Source organism: Lygodium microphyllum, chromosome 9, assembly GCF_053477565.2.
Source record: "Lygodium microphyllum isolate KBCC chromosome 9, Lygodium_microphyllum_v1.1.10, whole genome shotgun sequence".
Classification (NCBI taxonomy): domain Eukaryota; kingdom Viridiplantae; phylum Streptophyta; class Polypodiopsida; order Schizaeales; family Lygodiaceae; genus Lygodium; species Lygodium microphyllum.
In genome coordinates this window covers 104,360,635-104,381,264 of record NC_141143.1, presented here as the reverse complement: position 1 = coordinate 104,381,264, position 20,630 = coordinate 104,360,635, and the positions used below count along the sequence as shown (strand labels likewise).

Genomic DNA, 20,630 nt, shown 5'->3' with positions numbered 1-20,630 from the left:
TGTCATATAATTGGTTTTGTGTCTTCTGCGTTTAGAGCATTTCTTCACATGGTATCAAAGCTAGATACTCTCTAAGAAACCTTGGCCTTTGAATGAAAAGCTCATTTGCGAAAGCAAGAACAATGGCAGTAGTACTACGACAGTTTGAGGCGTAGATCTGGGCAACAACAATGAAAATTCATAATGTTGAGCCTTCTGATTACCAATGTCAAGATCTGAGGTGATACACAGAAGCACCTTTAGTAGATAAACAAACTCCTAGAAGAAAGCTCCTAATGATATGGCTTGTAAAGAGAGATATGGAAGCTCCAAGGAGACAAGGTCCTGCAGGCTATGGTTGCCATGCAGGTCAAAATGAGATGGAAGTGGAATTGGAGTTGGAGATGAGGTCATGAACTCAAGCTTAGCTAGGAAAAGATAAAGAGAAGCTGGAAGAGCAAAGAGGAAACTCAGCAACCATGCCTGATTGGGCTCTGATACCATGTCAAAACATGAATCTAGGACATGGCAATGTGGAAGCTATGGAGGTTGAAAGATGAAGACCAAACTCATGAAGACATAGACACTGACAAGACTAACTGTCACACAAGTTAATTAGGTTCCAAGATTGAGACTTGGACTCATAAACACAATCTTGTGTGTGGACAATGACACAGACACTTGATTGGAAAGAAAAGAGTACTATCATTGCATTAGAAAAGAGTTTAAGTACAATGCTTTATAGGAAATTGAATGGCAGTACTTCTTGTACTGTGCATATGGGATTCTAGTCCTAAGCCCTCACTGATCCTTACAAAGATACTAAAGTAGGTGTGATTGCAAATATCTCAACATTTGATGCACATGACAACTACCTTCCTTTAGAGGAATGGTATAAACAGCCATGTTCGGAGGAATACCTCTCATTTCATCGTAACTCTAGGCAAAGATGTTGCCATTTACAAGTGGAAGCTAGCTCGGATTACACATCACTTCCACAGTATTTCTTTTCTCCAATGCCAAGTACAAACCCTATTATGTCACCTTCTATGCCAATTGATTTTGTATTCTCTATTGGATCAGGGGATGCTCGTTAAGAAAGGACTCTTCAAAACAAACTTTGATTTGTGAGTGATGAGGAAGGCAAGTATTTCTTTCTGAACTTAAAACTAGATGAGAAACTAAAAGAAGAATTTGTCAGTATTCTATCCCTTCCTTTTTCTTCAAATGATTTTATTTCTCACAATCAATTTGGAGTAGGTATATCTTCATCTAATGCATTTAATGGACAAAAGGAGCCAACCATGTTTCCCACAACATCCATCACAAATCCATTTAAACTCCCAACAATCCCTCCCTCATCTTTCCATTGCACCTTCCTTTCAGCTTCCATTAAGTGCACCACATTATCCACCACACACTATACCAGGGATTTCTTCACATTTAGGCACATATATACTCATTTCCGGTGGTGTACTTGTGATGGAGGCTCGACCTCCCACACACTTTCGAGTTATCCCTCTGGGAGTGTATCCTAGACATACTCGAGTGTGGATCGTTTGATATCACAGTTTGCCTCTATGGCATTACCTAGTGGACCATCCGGTCATTCTATTGTGTCCCAACCAATATTTGGACAAGGCTATCGTATCCCAATATCTCCACCTATACCCATAGTATCATATGGACCTATGTCCGCTTTGGTACCTCCACAGCAATCAACACTCATTAGACATCAACAACCTATTTTTTCCTATCCACCTTTACCCCCTCCTTCTCCTTATCCACCACTACTACCACCATCTTATCCTCCATCTTATCCCATCTATCCATCTTCACAAACACCTCATGGTTCTAGTTCCTTATCCACCACTACTACCACCATCTTATCCTCCATCTTATCCCATCTATCCATCTTCACAAACACCTCATGGTTCTAGTTCCTCATCCACGAAGTATGCTTTTAATGACAAGACTCATTTCAACGGGTCAAACTACACCACTTGGTTAAATTTGATTAGGCATATCTTAGACTCAAAACCTATAGGATTTAGTGCAGGGATTGGAACCCCAACCTAATCCCGTACTTGTTCTATACGAGGTCATCTACTCATGAAAGGCTCAAAACATGTCTGCTATTGTTGAGCTTATGCAAGGCTTATTGCCTGCATTTCACTCTCAACTTCGACACTTTGACTTAGCATCTGAGCGTTGGGCACACTTGACTAACCTTTATGTGGCTCAGGATAGGACCCGTCGCATCAATTTGAATCATGAGTTCCAAAACTTTAAAATCACAGACAAGGATGGCTCGAAAGTCAAGTTGGCAGAGTATCGGCGTCTCCTCGCTGAGTTATCAACCATTAGGGCTCCAACAGCAAGGCCACACCCACATTACCACCAATCAATCATCACAGTCGGTGAACTGCTCAACTCCAAAGGCTTTGTCTGACTCGTCTGCAAAGGCCCACATCATCTCTTTAGAGACATCGAATAGAAGTCTTGTTCACATCTACGAGTTGCCTCCTAATGAGGTGCCTGTATAGCCCCACTCATCACAGCCGAGCATGTCAGCACCTATTTGACTTGTGGACAATGGAGCTACCCATCACATGACTCCTAGAGCGGACATTTTCATTTTCCGAGCCCTTGCAGTCCAAAGTGTTCGCGTAGAAAACAACTCCTTGGTTAAGATTCAACCCCAGGGTTGCATCAATTTTCCCATTGACTTGGGTCCAAATCTCACTTCGCTAGATGATGTCTATCATGTCCCCCAGCTTGCGATGAACTTATTGTCCATTCAGCAGCTTTGCCAGTTGGGGCGAGGAGTTTTCTTCACAACAACCATAGTCGAGATCCTCGACTCTCAAACTAGTTTAGTAATTGCTTGCAACAAGGCACAACCTAATGGCCTTTATCACATGACACATTTTTTACCAAGGCAACTGCCAATGATTCGGAGTTCCATCGCTTCCGGGCTTTGGCCACTACCCCAGAGCCTAGGGACTCTGAGCGTCTTTGCATTTTTGCTTAGGACATTTGAGCTATGACTCTCTTTATGAGCTGTCATGTTTTGTCAAGGGATGGTTGAGGGCCTTCCATACCTAAAACTCTCGAGAGAGGTCTATAAAGCATATCAACTAGGTAAGTAACATCGTACACCCTTTCCTCATCAGTTTATCACTCATGCTATGGAACCCCTTAATCTCATTCATGCAGATCTTTGTGTTCCCGTATCCACCACTGCTGCCTTGAATGGCGCACTGTATTCCTTTTTAATAGTGGATGATTTTTCTAGATACATGTGGGTGTACTTCCTAAAGCACAAGTCCAATGCTTTTATTTATTTTAGTGCTTGGTTGTTGTTGGTTCATAACCAAACTAGTCATCACATGTGGGTACTATGAGAAGTGATACTGGTAGCGAAATTACCTCCCACGAGTTCTATGAGTTTCTACAGGAGCAGGGCATTGCACGCTAGCTCCCCAGCACAAAATGGAGCTGTGGAGCATAGGAACTGGACAATCCTGAATATGACACGCTCTATGTTGTTCACAGTAGAGCTCCTTGAGCGCCTTTGGATCGAGGTTGTTAATACTTCAATGTACATCCTCAACCAATGTCCAACTGCAGCGGTCCTAAAAAAGACTCCGTACGAGGCATTTTTTGGCTCTCGGCCTGTTATTTCTCACTTTGGAGTTTTCAGTAGTCGTACTTATACACACATTACTGATGACAAGATAGGAAAGCTCCTCTCAAGCAGATCTCTTGATCTTTATGGGCTATTCTTCCAAAGCGAAGGCCTATTATTTGTTCGATCCTACGATGAACAAGGTGATTGTTATGAGGCATTTCATCTTTGACAAGAGAAACATCGTGCAGTCTTTTGCACCAGACTCTTCGTCCTCACCTCCGCTCACATCATTTGAGATATGTGCCTATTGAGCTAGATCTACTACCCACTTTTTGACCTTCATGCAGATACTTCAGCTCCCAAACCTCCTCCGCAAGACCTGTTACCTCATTAGTATCAGCAAACCATGCAAGATTTGGGGATCCTTCCACTAGATTTCCTCGAAAGGGCCCTAGAAGGTCTACTCAGCTCACCTCTCAGGCTTCATATGCATTGTTGTTACAGCTAATTACATTACACATTCTGAGCTGGCAAGAGGCTCTCCAGGAACCTTTGTGGCATGAGGCCATGAAGAAGGAACTAGATAGTATTGATCAAAATGAGACTTGGACATTGGTGGATCATCCTCATCATCGGGACGAAGGCTAATGGTACTTTAGACAAATACAAGGCTCGCCTTGTAGTGCAAGGTTTCAAGCAAAAGCACGACATTGACTATGAGGAAAGCTTTGCACCTACCACTCGGTTGAGATCATTTCATCTATTGATTGCGCTTGCCACTCACCACGGTTGGCTAATCTATCAGATGGACATCAAAAGTGCCTTTCTAAACAGTTATTTGGAGAAGAAAATCTATGTGAAGCAACCTCCCAACTTTCCTTCCGTTGACCAGACTGACACGGTATTTCGCTTTCAAAAAGCTCTTTATGGGCTGAAGCAAGCGCCAAGGTGTTGGTACCACAGGATGGATGAGATCTTATGGACTCATGGATATCATTCTACCCCCTATGATCCAAATCTATATGTGTGCACCACTAGTGCAAGGGTTAGTTATATCTTGCTATACGTCGATGATACATTACTCATTGACTCACATTCTGTGCCTATTGCAAAAGTTAAGGCACAACTCTGTGGTACATTTTTCGAGATGACCGACTTAGGTTTGTTGTCTTAATTCTTGGGGATGGAAATTGTTAGATCCGAGTAAAATATCTTTCTATCGCGGCTAAAGTACACCCCATAGCTCGTGGATCAATATTACACTAATCAGACACGGACCGTGGCCACGCCTCTAGATCCCATTGTCCATCTATACAAGGATACCTCGGGTCATCCTTTTGATGTTCACACCTATCATTCTCTTGTAGAGAAATTACTCTAGTTGATTGATACTAGGTCAAATCTTGCATTCTCACTTAGTTTGCTTAGTCAATATTTTAATGTGCCCAAATTGTATCATTAGATTGCTTGTCTTCATGTGTTAAGATATTTAAGGTGTACCTATAATTATGGACTAACTTATAGACATGGTTTAGGCTTACACGGGTACACTGATTCTAACTGGATGGGAGATCCTAACACTTGACATTTCCATGGAGACTACCTCTACACCTTAGGCATGGTACCCATCTCTTGGGCTAGCCATAAGCCGTAGGCAAGAGACAGTGGCAATTTCCACGGTCGAGGCAAAGTATCGAGCTCTTTTCAATGGTACTACAAAGACCCTCTATCTGAGGAACTTGTTGGCCGCACTACAATTTCCTTGTGAGTCACCTACAATTGTCTACTATAACAATCAGAATACCATTGCCCTTGCAAGAAAACCTATCATCACCCCTCAGACACAACACGTGGCGGTTCACTACCATTTCACCAAATAGCAGGTTAACCTAGGCTCCATATGCCTAGAGTTTGTGCCATCTAGTGACAACTTTGCAGATATTTTGACTAAGGCGGGTCAACAGGTTGGTTCTCTAATATCTTCTACCACGAATCAACTTGGGTACGCCCTCCTCTATTTCTTCGGATTGACAGGGAGAGGGTCCTTTCCTCTTACTTCTCTTTCCAGTCATCTGAGAGGAAGCAATTTCCTTCTTTTGATAGTGATACTTATAATGCTTACAGTTTTTCACCTTCAATATTTTGTATTGTACATTATGGACATTTGTAAATTCATCCGTACAGTCAAGATGACATGATTGTAAAAGGACACTTCGACAAGTGAACAAATCCCTGCGAGAGCACTATTCAAGTAGCACCATTGCATCACATTCTGCATAAGCATGAATATTTGCATCTTCCTTTGTATTACCCCGTGCATCGACATTTTTTTCATATAAACATGCTTCTATGTGTATTTATCCCTTTTCAGTCACCCTAGGAATGGTCAACTTCCAATTCACCATTCTCGTGGCATTGCACATGGCAATCTCCCAAGGCAATTTTTCCCTATGCTTGCATGTTGGCTTTGCTTGTCTTGCTTGCTTAACCATTGAATTGCCTTTCTCTCCACATATTCTCAATAAGATTGGCGCACACACCCCCTCCCCTTTAGGAATCCCCACGTACTTATCCTAGTAGTGTGTGACATTGTTTTGATTGTTTTATGAAGACTATAGGGCTATCCATCCTTCTTTTCCCGTACTTCAAGGCACAATAACTCAATGGGACAAACACTCATTTGAAACCCTCACTTAATGCTAAATCCTTTGACCAAATTAAAACACAACCCTTTTTAAAAAAACACACACATACAACAAAAAACAAAAAAAACCAAAAAAAGTCCATTGTTGATTCCATCCACCTTTGCAGGACTTATTAGGCCCTTGGCTAGCCGCCGACGAGCACCATTGGTCCGATGCCTAAGCCTCTTTGAGGTGATCACTTGGACTCCCTTGATAAGATAACCATCGCCTCTATAGTCTTGGTTGGTCACTAGGCAACCAATGTGCATCCTTTGCCCAATGCTCTGGTTGGTTTGGGGTGAGACACCTTGGGACAAAAGAAAATTCCATTTTAAGGGCTTAATTCTCATGTCTCAGTTTTGGGCCTAAGAGAGGGTGTTGAGCTAAAAATGCATTAGCCTGACTTAAACAGCCCCAAAATATGCTTAATTAATGAAGAAACCATCTTATTTTAAAAAGCAATGAGATCCTAGAGAGTTTTTGTGTCCCACATGCAAAACCCTAATTTAGTTGTCCCAAACGTTCTATAAATAGACATGCAACCCATGACTCTCCCTCAATCTCATTTTTGCAAGTTTTAGGAGCCGTATCTCTACTGCCCACACCCTGTTCATAGAAGACATCCCGGTTAGAGCTTCCCCCAGCCATTTGCTACCATCTGGCGCATGATTCCAACCTTCGCCTTCGCTCTATAGCTGTCACTTGGTACCCTGGGGCTGTTGCCTACAATCAGACTACTACGTTTGATGTTGATGTCATCATTTGGTGCTGTCGCTAATAGTCTAGAGGTACTGCCCTAACTTTCTCTCTCCTCTATAGGCTGCGTTTACAGTTTCTGGTTGCTGCCCTGACTTTCTCTCTCTTCCATTTGCTGCATTTGCATCTAACAAGTATTGCCCAATTTTTCTCCATCCTCAAGTACTTGCGTTTCTAGTATTTCTCTCTCTTGCACTACCGTCTATATCAAATCCAGCCTTTCTTGGCTATATTTGTTGGTATTCGACACATGGAGGCTGCTTTGCTACGATTCGGATTCCATTTGGAACACGACACACTCTACAGCTCATAACCTCTACCTTGATCCCAAAAATACGAGAATTAAAGGTTCAGTATTCACTGCATAGTGTGTTTGCTGCATGAGCACTGTATATTCAATACTCATTCACTTCATTACTCATTGTGTTCACTATCTCTAAGTTACCCTAAGTCTACCCCTAACTGTGTTCTGTGTTTATCAATCTATGCTTTATCGTACAATTGGTTTTGTGTTTCCTGCATTTAGAGCATTTATTCACATCTACTCCATCTTCACCATCTGCTTCAAGCGCCCTATTCCACATCATCAAGCCTCTGCGTTTGAAGCTTTCCCTACCTGGTGTCTTGATCTCCACCAAAGTCATCAGTTCTCTCTCTCTCTCTTCAAGCATTATCAGCATTTGCGTTTGGTAGCCTCCTCCATACTTGGCATCACCTTTCCTAGCTAGGCATCAGCATCTTCCTACCTAGCATCTCTTGTTCTTTCGTATTTTTGAGTTTCTCTTCTCTTTCAATGTTTTCCACACGCACACTGTGTTTCTCTCCACAAACCCTATTATCTTTCTGCATCATCGCATATTCTAACATGGTATCAAAGCACACCTGTTATTCTGACATGGTATTAGAGTGCAAGAGCTCAAAGAGCTAAAAAACTTATTCCTTAGAAAATGCAAATATAGGTTGCAGTTTCGGCATCATCTATTGATTTCCCCCTTCATTTCCACTACAACACTGAGAGATAGAGATACCCTTCTCTTTCTCTCCCTCCCACCCTCTCTTTTACAAAATGGCACTCTAGTGCTACGACTTCTCCACAAGCAAACGGTCGGACCACTGGGTGCTCCTCTTCCAACATCACTAAACCCCCCCCACTGATGCTTGCCGACATCAACCTTTGCTCTCTACGCTACCGGCATATATGTGTCTATCCCTAAGCACTCGTTATGCCACCTCTCCCTTTTGTGCCACAGAGTTTCTCCCAAAAAACCCTACTGTCTCTCTACATCGTTGCATATTCTGACATGGTATCAAAGCATACTTGTTATTTTGACAAAAAGGTAATAAAAAGAAAAGCAAAAAGATTACTGTGGTAAAAAGGCTTGCTACTTGTTGCTGAATGCTCACATATCACAACATAGATAGTTTGGGCTTAACTACGAAACAATGAACAATAGCTAGTCATAGTATGAATATGCATATGAAAAGATCTTCTAGAAAACTGCAAATTTAAGAGCTTCATACCTTTCGACCTTGTATAGGAGTCTTTGCACTTCCAACATCAAGCCCTTTATAGACCTAAAAAAGAAAATCAAACATCACAATTTTGAAATTAGCTTTGGATAAAGAAGACATGCACAAAAAGAACTTTAAATATATAAGGAGTAATTTCAATTCCCTGACCCAACTTTGGGGATAAAATTGATTGTTGACTACAACCAGCATAGGATATTGGCCTTGTAAGTTTACCTTAGTTTTTCAACCATAAATAAGAATGATTGTCGACTGCTCAAGAGCTAATATGTTGTGGAACTGGACTCCCAAGGAAATACAAAGTTGGCTAAGATTTTCATAAATGGTCCATCATATCTGGTTAGACCTACATAAGTCTCTGTAGAATGGAATAGACCTTTGACTCTATTTTGAAGATCAAGGGCACCCGTTTGGGGCGCTTAGACATTTTTCTCCTTCATGGTTTGTTTGGCAAATGCATCTCCATTATGTGTTTTCGTTGGATGCTTGTTCACATTTTCTCTAATTACAGAATAAGTCTTTCTTTAGAGAAGTAAAATTGTTTTTTCTTTTCTTGGCATGTGCACATCTAGAGTGGGCTCATCCATATCCCACAAAATGCAAAATATGGTAACCCATAATAAAAGGAACACATATAACTGGTCAAGTACTTTTGCAAGTCCCAAAAATGTGAAGATATGTTAGGGTTTGCATGGAGAAACAGACTGTAGCAACATAACCAAAACACAATAATTCAAACAAAAATGCAAAAATGAAAAACAAGAAGAAAGATAACTCCAAAGTAAATGAGTGAATGTTGTAAATAAATGAATGAATGTACAAGATGCTCAAAGGCAAAGTTGTCCAACAGCCAATGGCTCTCATGGGAGCAGGCTGAGGGAGATGTTGGAGTGTGTTGTCCACCAAAGAAGGACCAAAGGGCTGCAACCACCAGTCTTGAGTATGTGAAAATCTGACAGAGACCTCCAGGAGCAAAGTGGCAGCACCAGGAGTAGAACTGAATCAAAAAGCAGCTGTACCAGCTCTAAGAGTGATCAGAGTGACAGCTGGGAAGAGTAGATGAGGTGCCGAAAGTGTCATGAAGACTATCCAGAGCGTGCAAAAGGTGCAGCAACCTGTCACTAATTTGTAGGAGCAGAGAACACAGGAGGACTGATTTGAATGATGAAGCAAATGTTAACATGGACAGGTAGACAGCAAATACAGTAGTGTTGAACCTCCAAACAGCATGACAGCTATTGTAGAAAGGTTGCCAGGGGCTGGAATGCTGAGGGAGGAAGGAGAGAGCTGTTGCAGCGGGCACCAGCTCGGGGGGGGGGGTCCATTCCAACAGAAGGAAATCAGCCAGTAAGCAGGCAACAATTGTCAAAGGGCTTCAAGGTGCTAGCAACACCATTTTTCTCTCTCCCAGCTGTAGGTGACAGCAACTTTGGCCCTCTAGGCTGCAGGCAACAGCATTTCTGGCTGTTTGGTGGGTGGTGACAGCAGTTTTGGGTCACTTCCCATGATAGAAATCAATAAGTTCTCTCTGACCAGCTTCCTCTCTCATTCCCTAACATTCCCTCAGATATTCCAGCCATTGTTGAAGAGCAACAGTGATATTTGCTGCTGAATCCCTAATTCACAACAGCAATTAGGGCATCTCAGCCGCCATGGAGTCCATGCCCAATAATTGAAAACCTAGAGTTCAAAGTAGCAGCTGTTGAATTGGGAATTTACAAATCATCTGAAGGGTGGGCCCATTCTCATATGCTTTGCCCTGCATGCAAGAGTCCAAGGATTGAATTATGCCAAAAACTATAGCCAAAAGAAGGGGTAAATTGTCCCTTGCTGCTGCTGGTCATTTATGACCAGATTGAAGGAGATCAATCCACATCTCAATGTACTTCAACTTAGAGTAATACAAGATAAAGAAATACCGCAAAGGCCCCCAATTGTTGGGCCCAATCAAGTGTTGGCTGTCGAAGATTAATCGATAAAGTATGTATTTTCAGATTTGTGAATTTACTGCTTGCTGTAAATTGTGTTGAATCAAGTCTATCACCACCCTATTTCAAAAGGAAGGTTGGTTTCAAAACAGCAGCAAACAACCTTTAGAGGAGAAAACACAGCTAGCTAAGAAGCGAGCAGTAGCAAGATCTAATAAAAATGCAACCTATGCATTGTCTCAAGACCATTGTGGGGACATGAAATTTTTTAGATGCTTTGCTCTTGCTAGTAACATTTGATTAATTTAATAATCAAATGTGTGATGTTGTAATGTACATGCGATACACATGGCAGTTATTTCATGGTAATAAGCTAGGTGACAGGGACCCCAAGGAAGCAATGGGTGTCAAAGACAAAAGTTGTGACAAGTTATGCCAACTGGGTTTTGAATGTCAGGTGGTGTCAGTTTTGCCCTAGGACAATTAATTGGCCAATAAGTGTTAGTGGTGACACTAGGGACTAGTGCTATCCAAGGCGTCAATTAAGGCTAGGAACCACTTGGAGTTGCAAATGGCCTAGCCAATTAAATTGTGGATGGGCATATCCGGTTTTGGGCAAGGTTACAAGGGCTGAGATTTTTTAAAAGTAATTAAATAGCTGAAAAATTGCTGAAAAATGGGATTAGAAGGATGCCACTTGGCAAGAGACAATGCATTGAAGGGCAATAAAGTAAGTGCTCAAGACTGAGATACCTCCTTTGTCAAAACAAGTGGCACACAAGCTAGAGCTCCTAAAGTCCTCGTAAGACTCAAACTGAGGCTTGCAGGCAAGAGATGACAAAGCATGACAAACATGACTATTAACAAGGATTACTTATTTCAATATTTCATGTATATGTATTCTATAACCCATATTTTTTACTATGTAGGTAAGAAACATTTTTTAGACGTTTCCCTAAAATTAATATTGTAGGAGATTTTCCGTTTTCTACCTTGCCGTTTTCGAAACTCCTAGCTACTATGATGCTATTAGAGATGAAGAAGATGATCACCAATTGTCGAGGGGACGAAGCACAGTCCTCCGATATGCTAGGAAGAGGACTAGGCTACACAATGCCACAGTAGAACGCAGCAAGAGAGCACCACAGTGAAACGTAGCAATAGAACGCCATAGTAAAATGTAGCAATAGAATGCTATAGTAGAACACCAAGTGGGGATTGATGGAAGGTGGAAAGTGACCACGAAATGCAATGTCCTCCAAGGGGTGCGAGCAACAGTAGCAAGGAGAGAAAAGGATGTCAAAATGACAAAAGAAGAGTGGTGAATGAACGAGAAGAGATGTATGGAATGAATGGAGAGGCAACCTATTTATAGGCCTTAATTGTCTAGGGTGGCACACTACTGTATGGGCACCCATTGAAAAAGTAACCAAAATGAGGACCCCAACCCTTTTTGGGACTGTCAATTTGAAACCCTAACTGAAGTGAAGAAATTGAAGTGGTATCTCCCTCTCAAGCCCAAAAAGGGATGATGAAAGAGGAGCGAAGAGAGATACGAAGAAGATGTAGAGGATCCCAGAGATCCAAGATTTCCACCTAAAAAGTAACCTATAGTAAGTAACAATAGACTAGATAATTGTAGAACCTGACTCCACCTCGAGAGAGAAGCCACTAGCTCCGTAACTCCATGCTGGAAGGAATTCAAAGGCCTCGTCACCAAGTCGCGTCTAAACCGCCAAGGCCCCGATCTAGGCGGTATCTGAAGATCTTGGGTATCAATACAAGAATAGGAAAGAACTTCAAGATGAGTAGGTGCCCCCTCTGAGGGTGAAGGTGTAGGGGCCTCCTCTAAAGCCGAAGAAGAAATAGAAGTCCCCCTCTGAGGCCAAAAAATATACATTCCCCTTTGAATGTCCCTCTGCAAGGATAGAGAATCTATAAACCCATGGATCACAGACTCCAAATCATCTGATGACAAAGAAAGTGTCGTTGATCATGCCGAAGATGGTATCTGGGGTGTTAAAGGTCTTGAAGAACTCCTAGAGGTGGCCTCTCAAACCTTAGTAGTCAAGGGTGGAGAAAGGTGAGGCTCGTGTGGAGCCAATGGTGGGAAACAGTCACTATCTCTCAATGGAGTAGACTACATAGCCCAAGTAATGTAAGGTGTCGAACAGCTACCGTCTCTCGAAGGAGCAGACTCCCGAGAACACAATATCCACCAATCACTATCTCTTGGTGGATTGGGCTGCAAAACCACAGGTTCTCAAGGTGGCATTCTTAAAATCCTAGAAGAAGTAGAAATAACCTCCGTAGCGCATTGCAGTGGTCATGAAGGAGACTGGTGCCTGACTACTGCGAAGACGTGAAATCTTAAGATACTTTAATCTTGCCGATAACATTTGATTATGTTATTAATCAAATGTGCAAGTTTGTTTAGCACATGTGATGTACATGGCAGTTATTTCATGGTAACAAACCAAGGACCTCGAGAATGCAATGGGTATCAAAGGCAAAAGTTGCGATAAGTTATGCATGCTCGGCCTTTGAGGGTCAGTTGGTATCAAATTTGACCCTAGCACAATTGTTTAGCTGATAAGTGTCAATGTTGACACTAGGAACTAGCATTAATTAATTAATTAATACCAATCTAAGAGTCAACAGAGGTTGGGGATCACTCCAAGTTGCAAATGGTCTAGCCAATTTCATTATGGATGGGCATATTTAATTTTGGCAAGGTCAAAAGGGTTAAAATTAATTTTTAAATTTACTTAATTCTAAAATTTAATTAAATGGTTGGATAATGCTAAAAAATGGGTTTAGAAGATTGCCACATGGCAATCACACCCTTGAGTGCAAATTTCAACCATCAGCCCATCTCCATCATCAGGTGGCGTTCTACTGCTGCATTTGGATCTATTCTACACCTAGCGGCAGCTGGCAACTGCATCCACAGCTTGTGTTTGATGTCATCTTCCCAGGCGACAGCTTCCTCTATCAGGGGACAGCTTCTCCACACTAGGTGGCAGCTGTCAGCCCTCTTTGTCATTTGTCTAGCTTGTGTTTGGTGCTCCAGGTCCTCCTGAGACTTGTGTTTTTTGTATCCTCTCCACCCTACACTCCAACTGGTGGACACACAAACTTGGGATCCATCTCCGATGGGCATCGCTCTCCAATACACTACTCTTGACCTTGAGTATCTGTACACTCTTACATTCATTTGCAATATTCATTCACTTCAGAGTTGTGTTTTTCCTTCCCTTCTTCTATTTGTGTTTGAGTTTTGAGTTTTGCATTTAGGGTTTGAGTTTTGCTTTCTGTGTTTGTGTCTGTCTCTTTGTGTTTCTATCATGGTCGTACACTCAGTGTTTCCCCAGTGCATACCTTGGCAATTTCTTCACATGGTATCAGAGCCGGTGCTCTTGTAAAGAGTATCCTGTGGATATTATGGAGAGCTAGTCTTTGTGCGAGGCACACAATACGACTCGTAACCGAATCACAATGTCCCAAACACCTTCTTCTCTAGGTCCTATGATGTCCTATCCGGCTTCTCCATCACTGGAGGCCCTGAGATGGCATTATGGACTCGGTGAGGAGGACGACACTCCACTTTCACCTTCACCTTCTTTTTCTATTCCTATTCCAGATTTCACTAACATGATAGAGAAGGACTTTGAGGAGTACTATCGCAACAAGTACCGTAATGTTTACACCCCTCCTACAAGCTTTGCTACCACATTTGGACTGGTTGGTGAGGCTGAGCACCTCTCCGATCATGGAGGACATACAGCATTTGGAGCGTCTGGCGATCCATCTTCATCATTTCAGCTATGTCCAATGTCAAGTTTATACAATCCTTTTGAGTTGCATGAATCAAAACCCTCGCCTGTTTTTTCTTTTGAGGTGCAAGATCCGAACGGCTTTGCATATGTGAACTTTAATAGAGGACCTGGATCACCTCTCATCATCTTTCCAAAATCTCGAATTACACTCCACATCCGCTTTTCACACACTAGGGGTTAGATCGTCCATCTCCGCTCCTAGCACCTTCTCCTTCTCTACCCCATTCTCTACATCTTTGCACCATGTTACTTCATTAGGGAAAATTCTACCCTTGAGCACAATGCCTCTCACCTTTTTGCAAATGAGTACACCCATAGCACCTAGGACGACTGTGCTGGGCATCCCCCTCACTACCCCTAGATTCACCTCTCACATGACTACTCAGACGCAGGGGTTTCCATCCCCAGCTTATGGTACGTCTTCACACTCTCCTTGGGTTACACCTACGCAAGGATTTCCATCTTCTGCTCCATGTGTTCCCATCCCACCTCCACCATGGACTACTCATATGGCCACCATGTCCATGCCTAGTCAACCCATCCCTACCTATGTATCCACCTTGCACACTACCCACATGCTTGGTGGGCACTTTGGGGCCCATTCCCGAGTGCACTCCACTCCCCCATCTTACCCCCATTACACTTTTTCACACTACCTATCTCCGAGCACTACCACTCCTGTTGCAACGGCCAAGAATGCCTTCGCGGATAAGACTCGTTTTAACGGGTCGAATTTCATGCAGCAAGTGCTTGAGTCTTAGGGTCTTTGGGACCTCCTCATTGGTCTAGAGCCTATGTTGAACCCTCGACTAGCTCACCGTGACTACATCCATCAATGGAGAGCCCACAATGCCACACCCAATGTTGAGCTAATGCACGGATTGCTTCCTGAGTTTCACTCTCAATTACAGTACTTCCTGCTTGCGTCAAAGTGTTGGAGTCACCTTCTCGATCGCTATGCAGCCCAGATAGAACTCGGCACATAAATCTCGACTTTGAGCTTCAAGAGTTCTCTATTAAGGAAGGGGATGATCTAAAAGTCAAGCTGGCTGAACATAGGCGATTACTCGCTGAGTTCGCCACTACTAGTTCTCCAAAGTCAGACGACGATCAGGTTACGTTCTTCTTGAATAAGTTCCCCGAAAAATACTTCAATTTCATTCAACACATCATCTCACAGCCTCAATTGCCAACCTTCTACGAGTTTGAGTGTCAGTTCTTGCATTACGCAAGGCTACATGATCAAGTCCACAAGAAATCCTCATCACAATCTTATTCAGAGCAGAGAGGGGTTGGTTGCCTCTTCTTTGGGAGGGAAAACCAACAGTGGCAAGAACTTGCAAGATGCGAAGGCAAGCCAATCAAAGAGTAACTCCCCTTCCTCAGATGGAACCAAAGAATCTAGACCTATCTCACAGCAATTCCCTAAGAAAAACCGGTTTTGCACACACTGTTAGAGAGAGCAAGCCATATGGATGATGAATGTCGCACCAAGGCCCAAGGTCTTCCACCCAAAAAGCCTCAGCAATCCGCTGCAACTGCCCAGTCCAGTGGGGCTACGCCTTCCGCTCCTGCTTTCATCTGCTTCTTCAGCACCCGTTGTTGCTACTAGACATGTGGCCCGAGCACAACCTCTGCAGACAATCTCTTTCACTACCCCACAATCTCTTTCACTACCCCTGAGGGACTGGCTGATTGGTCTGTCGGCCCTGTTGTACCTTCCCCTTTGCATTGCATGATTTCATCATCTTTGTACTGGGGCACTTGGACAAGTGAATAATTTCTCCACAAGGGACACTGTCCAAGTGGCACCTGCTACATGAGCATTCTTCAACATGTAGCATACTTTGTATCTCATTGTGCAAAGCACCACTTGAGCGGATCCTAAGCTATTTCCACTGGTGGCTATTGACACCACACCACTATACTCCCTCATCAAATTTTCCCTCGTCATCGACACCCTTGAGTGGATGGGTATACTTGTACTAATTTGTGATGTATTGGGTGTACCCTCCCTACTCCCATCTTCTGGGTCACTGTTACTCAATCGGCCGCATCCCATAAAATTGAACTCTCACTTTTCTTTTTTTTTAACAAAAAAAAAGTTCAATCTGGTTCCATCCGCATTTGTAGGGCTTGGTAGGCCACTAGACAACCGACATGCACCCTTTGTCCGATGCCCTGTCCTCTTTGAGGTGACTACTTGGACTCCCTTGGTAAGATAACCATCGCCTCCATAGTCTTAGTAGGCCACTGACAGCCAACGTGTACACTTTGTCCGATGCCTTGGCTGCTTTGGGTTGGAATGCCTTGGGGTAAGTAAAAATCAAAGTGGTTGACCTAACCTTTCAACTTCGTTTTGGGCCTGAGAGAGCGGGGGTTTTGAGCTAAAACACGCTTTTCAACTGATTAGCATTCTTAAACAATCCCAAAACACACTTAATTAATGAAAAACCCTAAAAAGAGAAGCGGTCCGAAAGAGTTTCAATGGTCCCCCAAAAACCCTAATTCTTTGGGGCACCCTTCAACATCCATAAATAGACAGGCTACTCCCATTCAGCCTTATTCTCGTCTATGTAAGTTTCATACCCTTGAGTGCAGAATTCAGTCATCAACCCATCTCCATCATCAAGTGACCTTCTATTGCTACGTTTGAATCTATTCTACACCTAGCAGCAGCTAGCAACTGCATCAACAACTTGCGTTTGATGTCATCTTCCCAAGTGACAACTTCCTTTATCAGGCGACAGCTTCTCCACACCAAGCAACAACTGCCAGCCCTCTTTGTCATCTCTCCAACTGTGTTTGGTACTCCAGGTCCTCTTGAGACCTGCGTTTATTGCATCCTCTCCATCCTACACTCCGACTGGTGGTCACAAACTTGGGATCCGTCTCCGATGGATGTCACTCTCCAACACACTGCTCTGCCCTTGAGTATCTATACACTCTTACATTCATTTGCAATATTCATTCACTTCAGAGTTGTGTTTTTCTTTCCCTTCTTCTGTTTGTGTTTGAGTCTCTGTGTTTGAGTTTTGAGTTTTGCATTTAGGGTCTAAGTTTTGCTTTCTGTGTCTGTGTCTGTCTCTTTGTGTTTCTATCGTGGTCGTACACTCTTGTTTCCTCAATGCAAACCCTGGCAATTTTCTTCACACTTGGCACTTAGGATATTGTCTCAAGCACTTGAGCTTCATCGCGTGAGAGAAATTGGAGTACTTTTTCTCTCATTCATACAAAGCAAAGGAACAAGCTTAAGTCAAAGAATACAGAGAAGCTTGTTTTTATACACACCAATTTGCATCTCATAAGCAAGTTGAAAGAAAGAGGATTTGAGAAGATAGAAGTGACCTTGGAAATGCTAAAGAAGAAAAAGGATTATGAAAGGTTGCTTGCTTTGCAAGAAATGATAGAGGAAGATTATGAAAATTCGGCTCCTATGACAATAGGTGCATCCAATGCTAGTACCTCTAGTGCGCCACAGGATGAGGTGGAGGATGAGGATGAGGATGAGGATCTAGATGAGGATGCCAAAGATGAAAACGAGTTATCTTGAGTAGCACATGCCATAGCAAGTCTATAATCTTGAGTCTTGACCCTTGACTCTTCAGTCTCGAATCGTCTAAAGTCCAGAGTAATCTGATGTATTATGAGTCATGACATTTTGTGATCTTACTGGGCTGATTATAATCTCAAAATTCATACAATCCCCTTGTCAAATTTTAATGTCTTTTATGCTTGCCTTTTAAAATGTAAGCTTTGTTGAAATGTTTGCAATTCATATTAAGGTTCACCTTATCATTCTTATATTTTCGAAAAAAATTAGGGCAACATATGATTCAGACTAGGGGTCTGAATTATACTTCAGTCATACTTTCATACCCATACATGTATGCAAGTATGAGACACATGTTATCAACTATGCTCACAGCTGTCTAGTAGAAGGTCTTCTAAGTTTGAGACTCTTAAGTATGCTATACTAAAGCTGCAAAAGCAACTAGAAGGAAGCTCAACCTAACCTTAAGATGGAAAACTATCAGAAAGATAAAATGCAACAAGGACGAACCCAAAGGTGATGGCCTAGCAAATAAAAACTTGGACTCGTAATCATGAGGTTGTGGGTTCGAGACTTATTGCATGCATCACATTGTTGGAGACATAAGTTCAAATGGTGTGTTCAGGTAAGTCCAAGCTCATACCCACTCAAATACTTAATTGCTTCTCCTCCTTGTGGTAACCGTAGGAGGAGGGTCCCAATGCAACCAAGCTCTGTTGTCCATTTGGCTTGCAATCTTTCCTATCTAACCATAGAAATAATGACATCATGGCTCTTGCTCACTCTTGGCTGAGGTTTTTGCATGTGTGTATTATCTCCAAAAACAAAGAACGAAATTGGAAGAAACTGGTGAGCTGCCGTCCCGTGAGACTGAAAGACAGTCTAAAATCAGGTCTCCTACGGCAAAATGTAGGGCTGTAAAGTTTGCAGAACTGTGCCTTCCTTAGGAAAGCTGTTATCTGCAAAAACACATTGGTTCTATGACTGATCTGGAGTAACACACAAAATCACCATACCTGCAGACACTGTGTCTTTAACTGCAAAGATCGGCAACTGCTGAAGCACAGCTATCTGGGGCCTGAAAATCTGAAAACACAGCGCAGCTGCTATCTAGTCTTGCCTTTACAGTGCTTTAGAGCAGATTACTAGATAGAAGCAACGTACATCTTAATGGTGTGCAATATCAGCTAATCTAAGCACTTCAGCTGCTGATTATTAGATAGAAACGAAGCAAATTATATCCAATAAGCTACATCCACAATCCATATTTGGGTCTGTGGAAGGAAAATCAATGCTGGTATTGTTTAGAATGCTTGATGGCGGCAGGTTTCTGAATATGCAAGCTTCAACTGACTTATGATGCATAGCACATTTTCAAACCAAACGAGACTTAAGCTGACAAAGGCAGGACTTTCAAGGCAGGACCAACAAAACAGCATAGACTGTACCGCCTTAGTGAATCACTAACGCGGCTTTGAATCATCTTTTGGTATGCAGCACAAGGCATCCAAAAACATGTAGAACTGTCCAACTGATGCACAAAGTCGCCTTTCTGCAATCTTTACTTGTTCCAATTTGTCAATATGAGCGACAACTTTGATCGCATAACTGTGCAGGCATACAGTTTATATAATGGGCCAATTGTATGCTGCGGGACTGTTAGCTACAGTAGTTTCAGCAATTTTAGCAGCACTTTTTTTTGTTTTTAAAAACCCAACCTACACCTATTTGTATGGTTACACCATTGTGGCAGAGTTTATGTTTGTGCAATTTTCAAATTGAGATTGCATGCCAGGGACTGTAAGCCATGGTAGTTTCGCCGATTCTAGCAGCACTATTAAGATTGCAACCTACACATGTTCGTATGATTACACTGTTGTGGCAGAGTGCACGTTTGTGCGATTCAACATAGCGATTGCATGTGCCATTGTGCATTCATTTTTATTTTTCCATGTTAGATGAAGAGATGACCTGAACAGAGTCGGCGCCGATGATCTCACCACCGAGCCTCCGAGCGACCTCGAGAGCTATGGAGCTCTTTCCCACGGCAGTAGGGCCAGAGATGACGACAACTTGGTGGCGGCGCTGGGGGCCGGGTGCGCCTCGTTCTCTAGACGGTGCCACGCAGGAGCAGGCGAGACCACGGAGCCTCGTGGCGGCAGCAGAGGGGGGAAGGCAGTGCGAGAGCAGGGGCTGGTGAGAGAGAGCGCGCGGGAGGGAAGAAGGGCCGATCGCTCTAAGCATCAGCAAGGAGGGAGGAGAGACGGATAGAGTAGGAGGAGAAGGCTGCCAGTGAGACGCTAAAGAAGCAAGGTGGTAGCTCTCTCTTCTTGTTTGCGTTAATATTGCTGCTGTCGAAGGTGGCCGGCCCAATATCGCGTCCATTGAACCACTTCACTAGGCTCTCCCCTCCCTTAACCCCCATCATCCTCACTAAGCGTCTCCTTCCATTTATTCACCTACCAGGGTTACTCTCCAACACTAAGAATGTTGCAAATGCAAGTGTCACTAGTAGCTTTAAGAAACTATGTTGGGTAACTCCCTAGCTAAAGGAGCACCTTTTTCATCACTTAGAGTTTTTCATCTCTCAAAGAGAGATGCACATGGACAAAAATCACTATAAGGGATGCAATCACCTTCCAAACATCGGCTTGAGTTGGGCTGGAGTTTTGAGACCCATGCACATGGCAAGACGATGGTACCTAGCATGGAGTGGGACCACTATAT

The 20,630-nt window shown here is 42.9% G+C and overlaps 1 protein-coding gene across 4 annotated transcripts in view; it reads right to left on the bottom strand.

Annotated features, from left to right (window-relative positions):
- IPT9 (isopentenyltransferase 9) overlaps window positions 1–20,334 on the bottom strand; it is a 245,849-nt gene extending 225,515 nt beyond the window's left edge. For 3 of the 4 annotated variants that reach the window (XM_087684903.1, XM_087684901.1, XM_087684904.1), the window contains exons 1-2: window positions 19,875–20,334; window positions 8,575–8,628 (exon numbers count right to left, since the gene is read on the bottom strand). In XM_087684903.1, coding sequence (XP_087541029.1) covers window positions 8,575–8,628; window positions 19,875–20,288 — 468 coding nt within the window. In that variant the 5' untranslated portion in view covers window positions 20,289–20,334. The remainder of the gene's footprint in view (window positions 1–8,574; window positions 8,629–19,874) is intronic. The other variant, XM_087684900.1, reaches the window with a different exon arrangement.
- Between the last annotated feature and the right edge of the window lie 296 nt (window positions 20,335–20,630).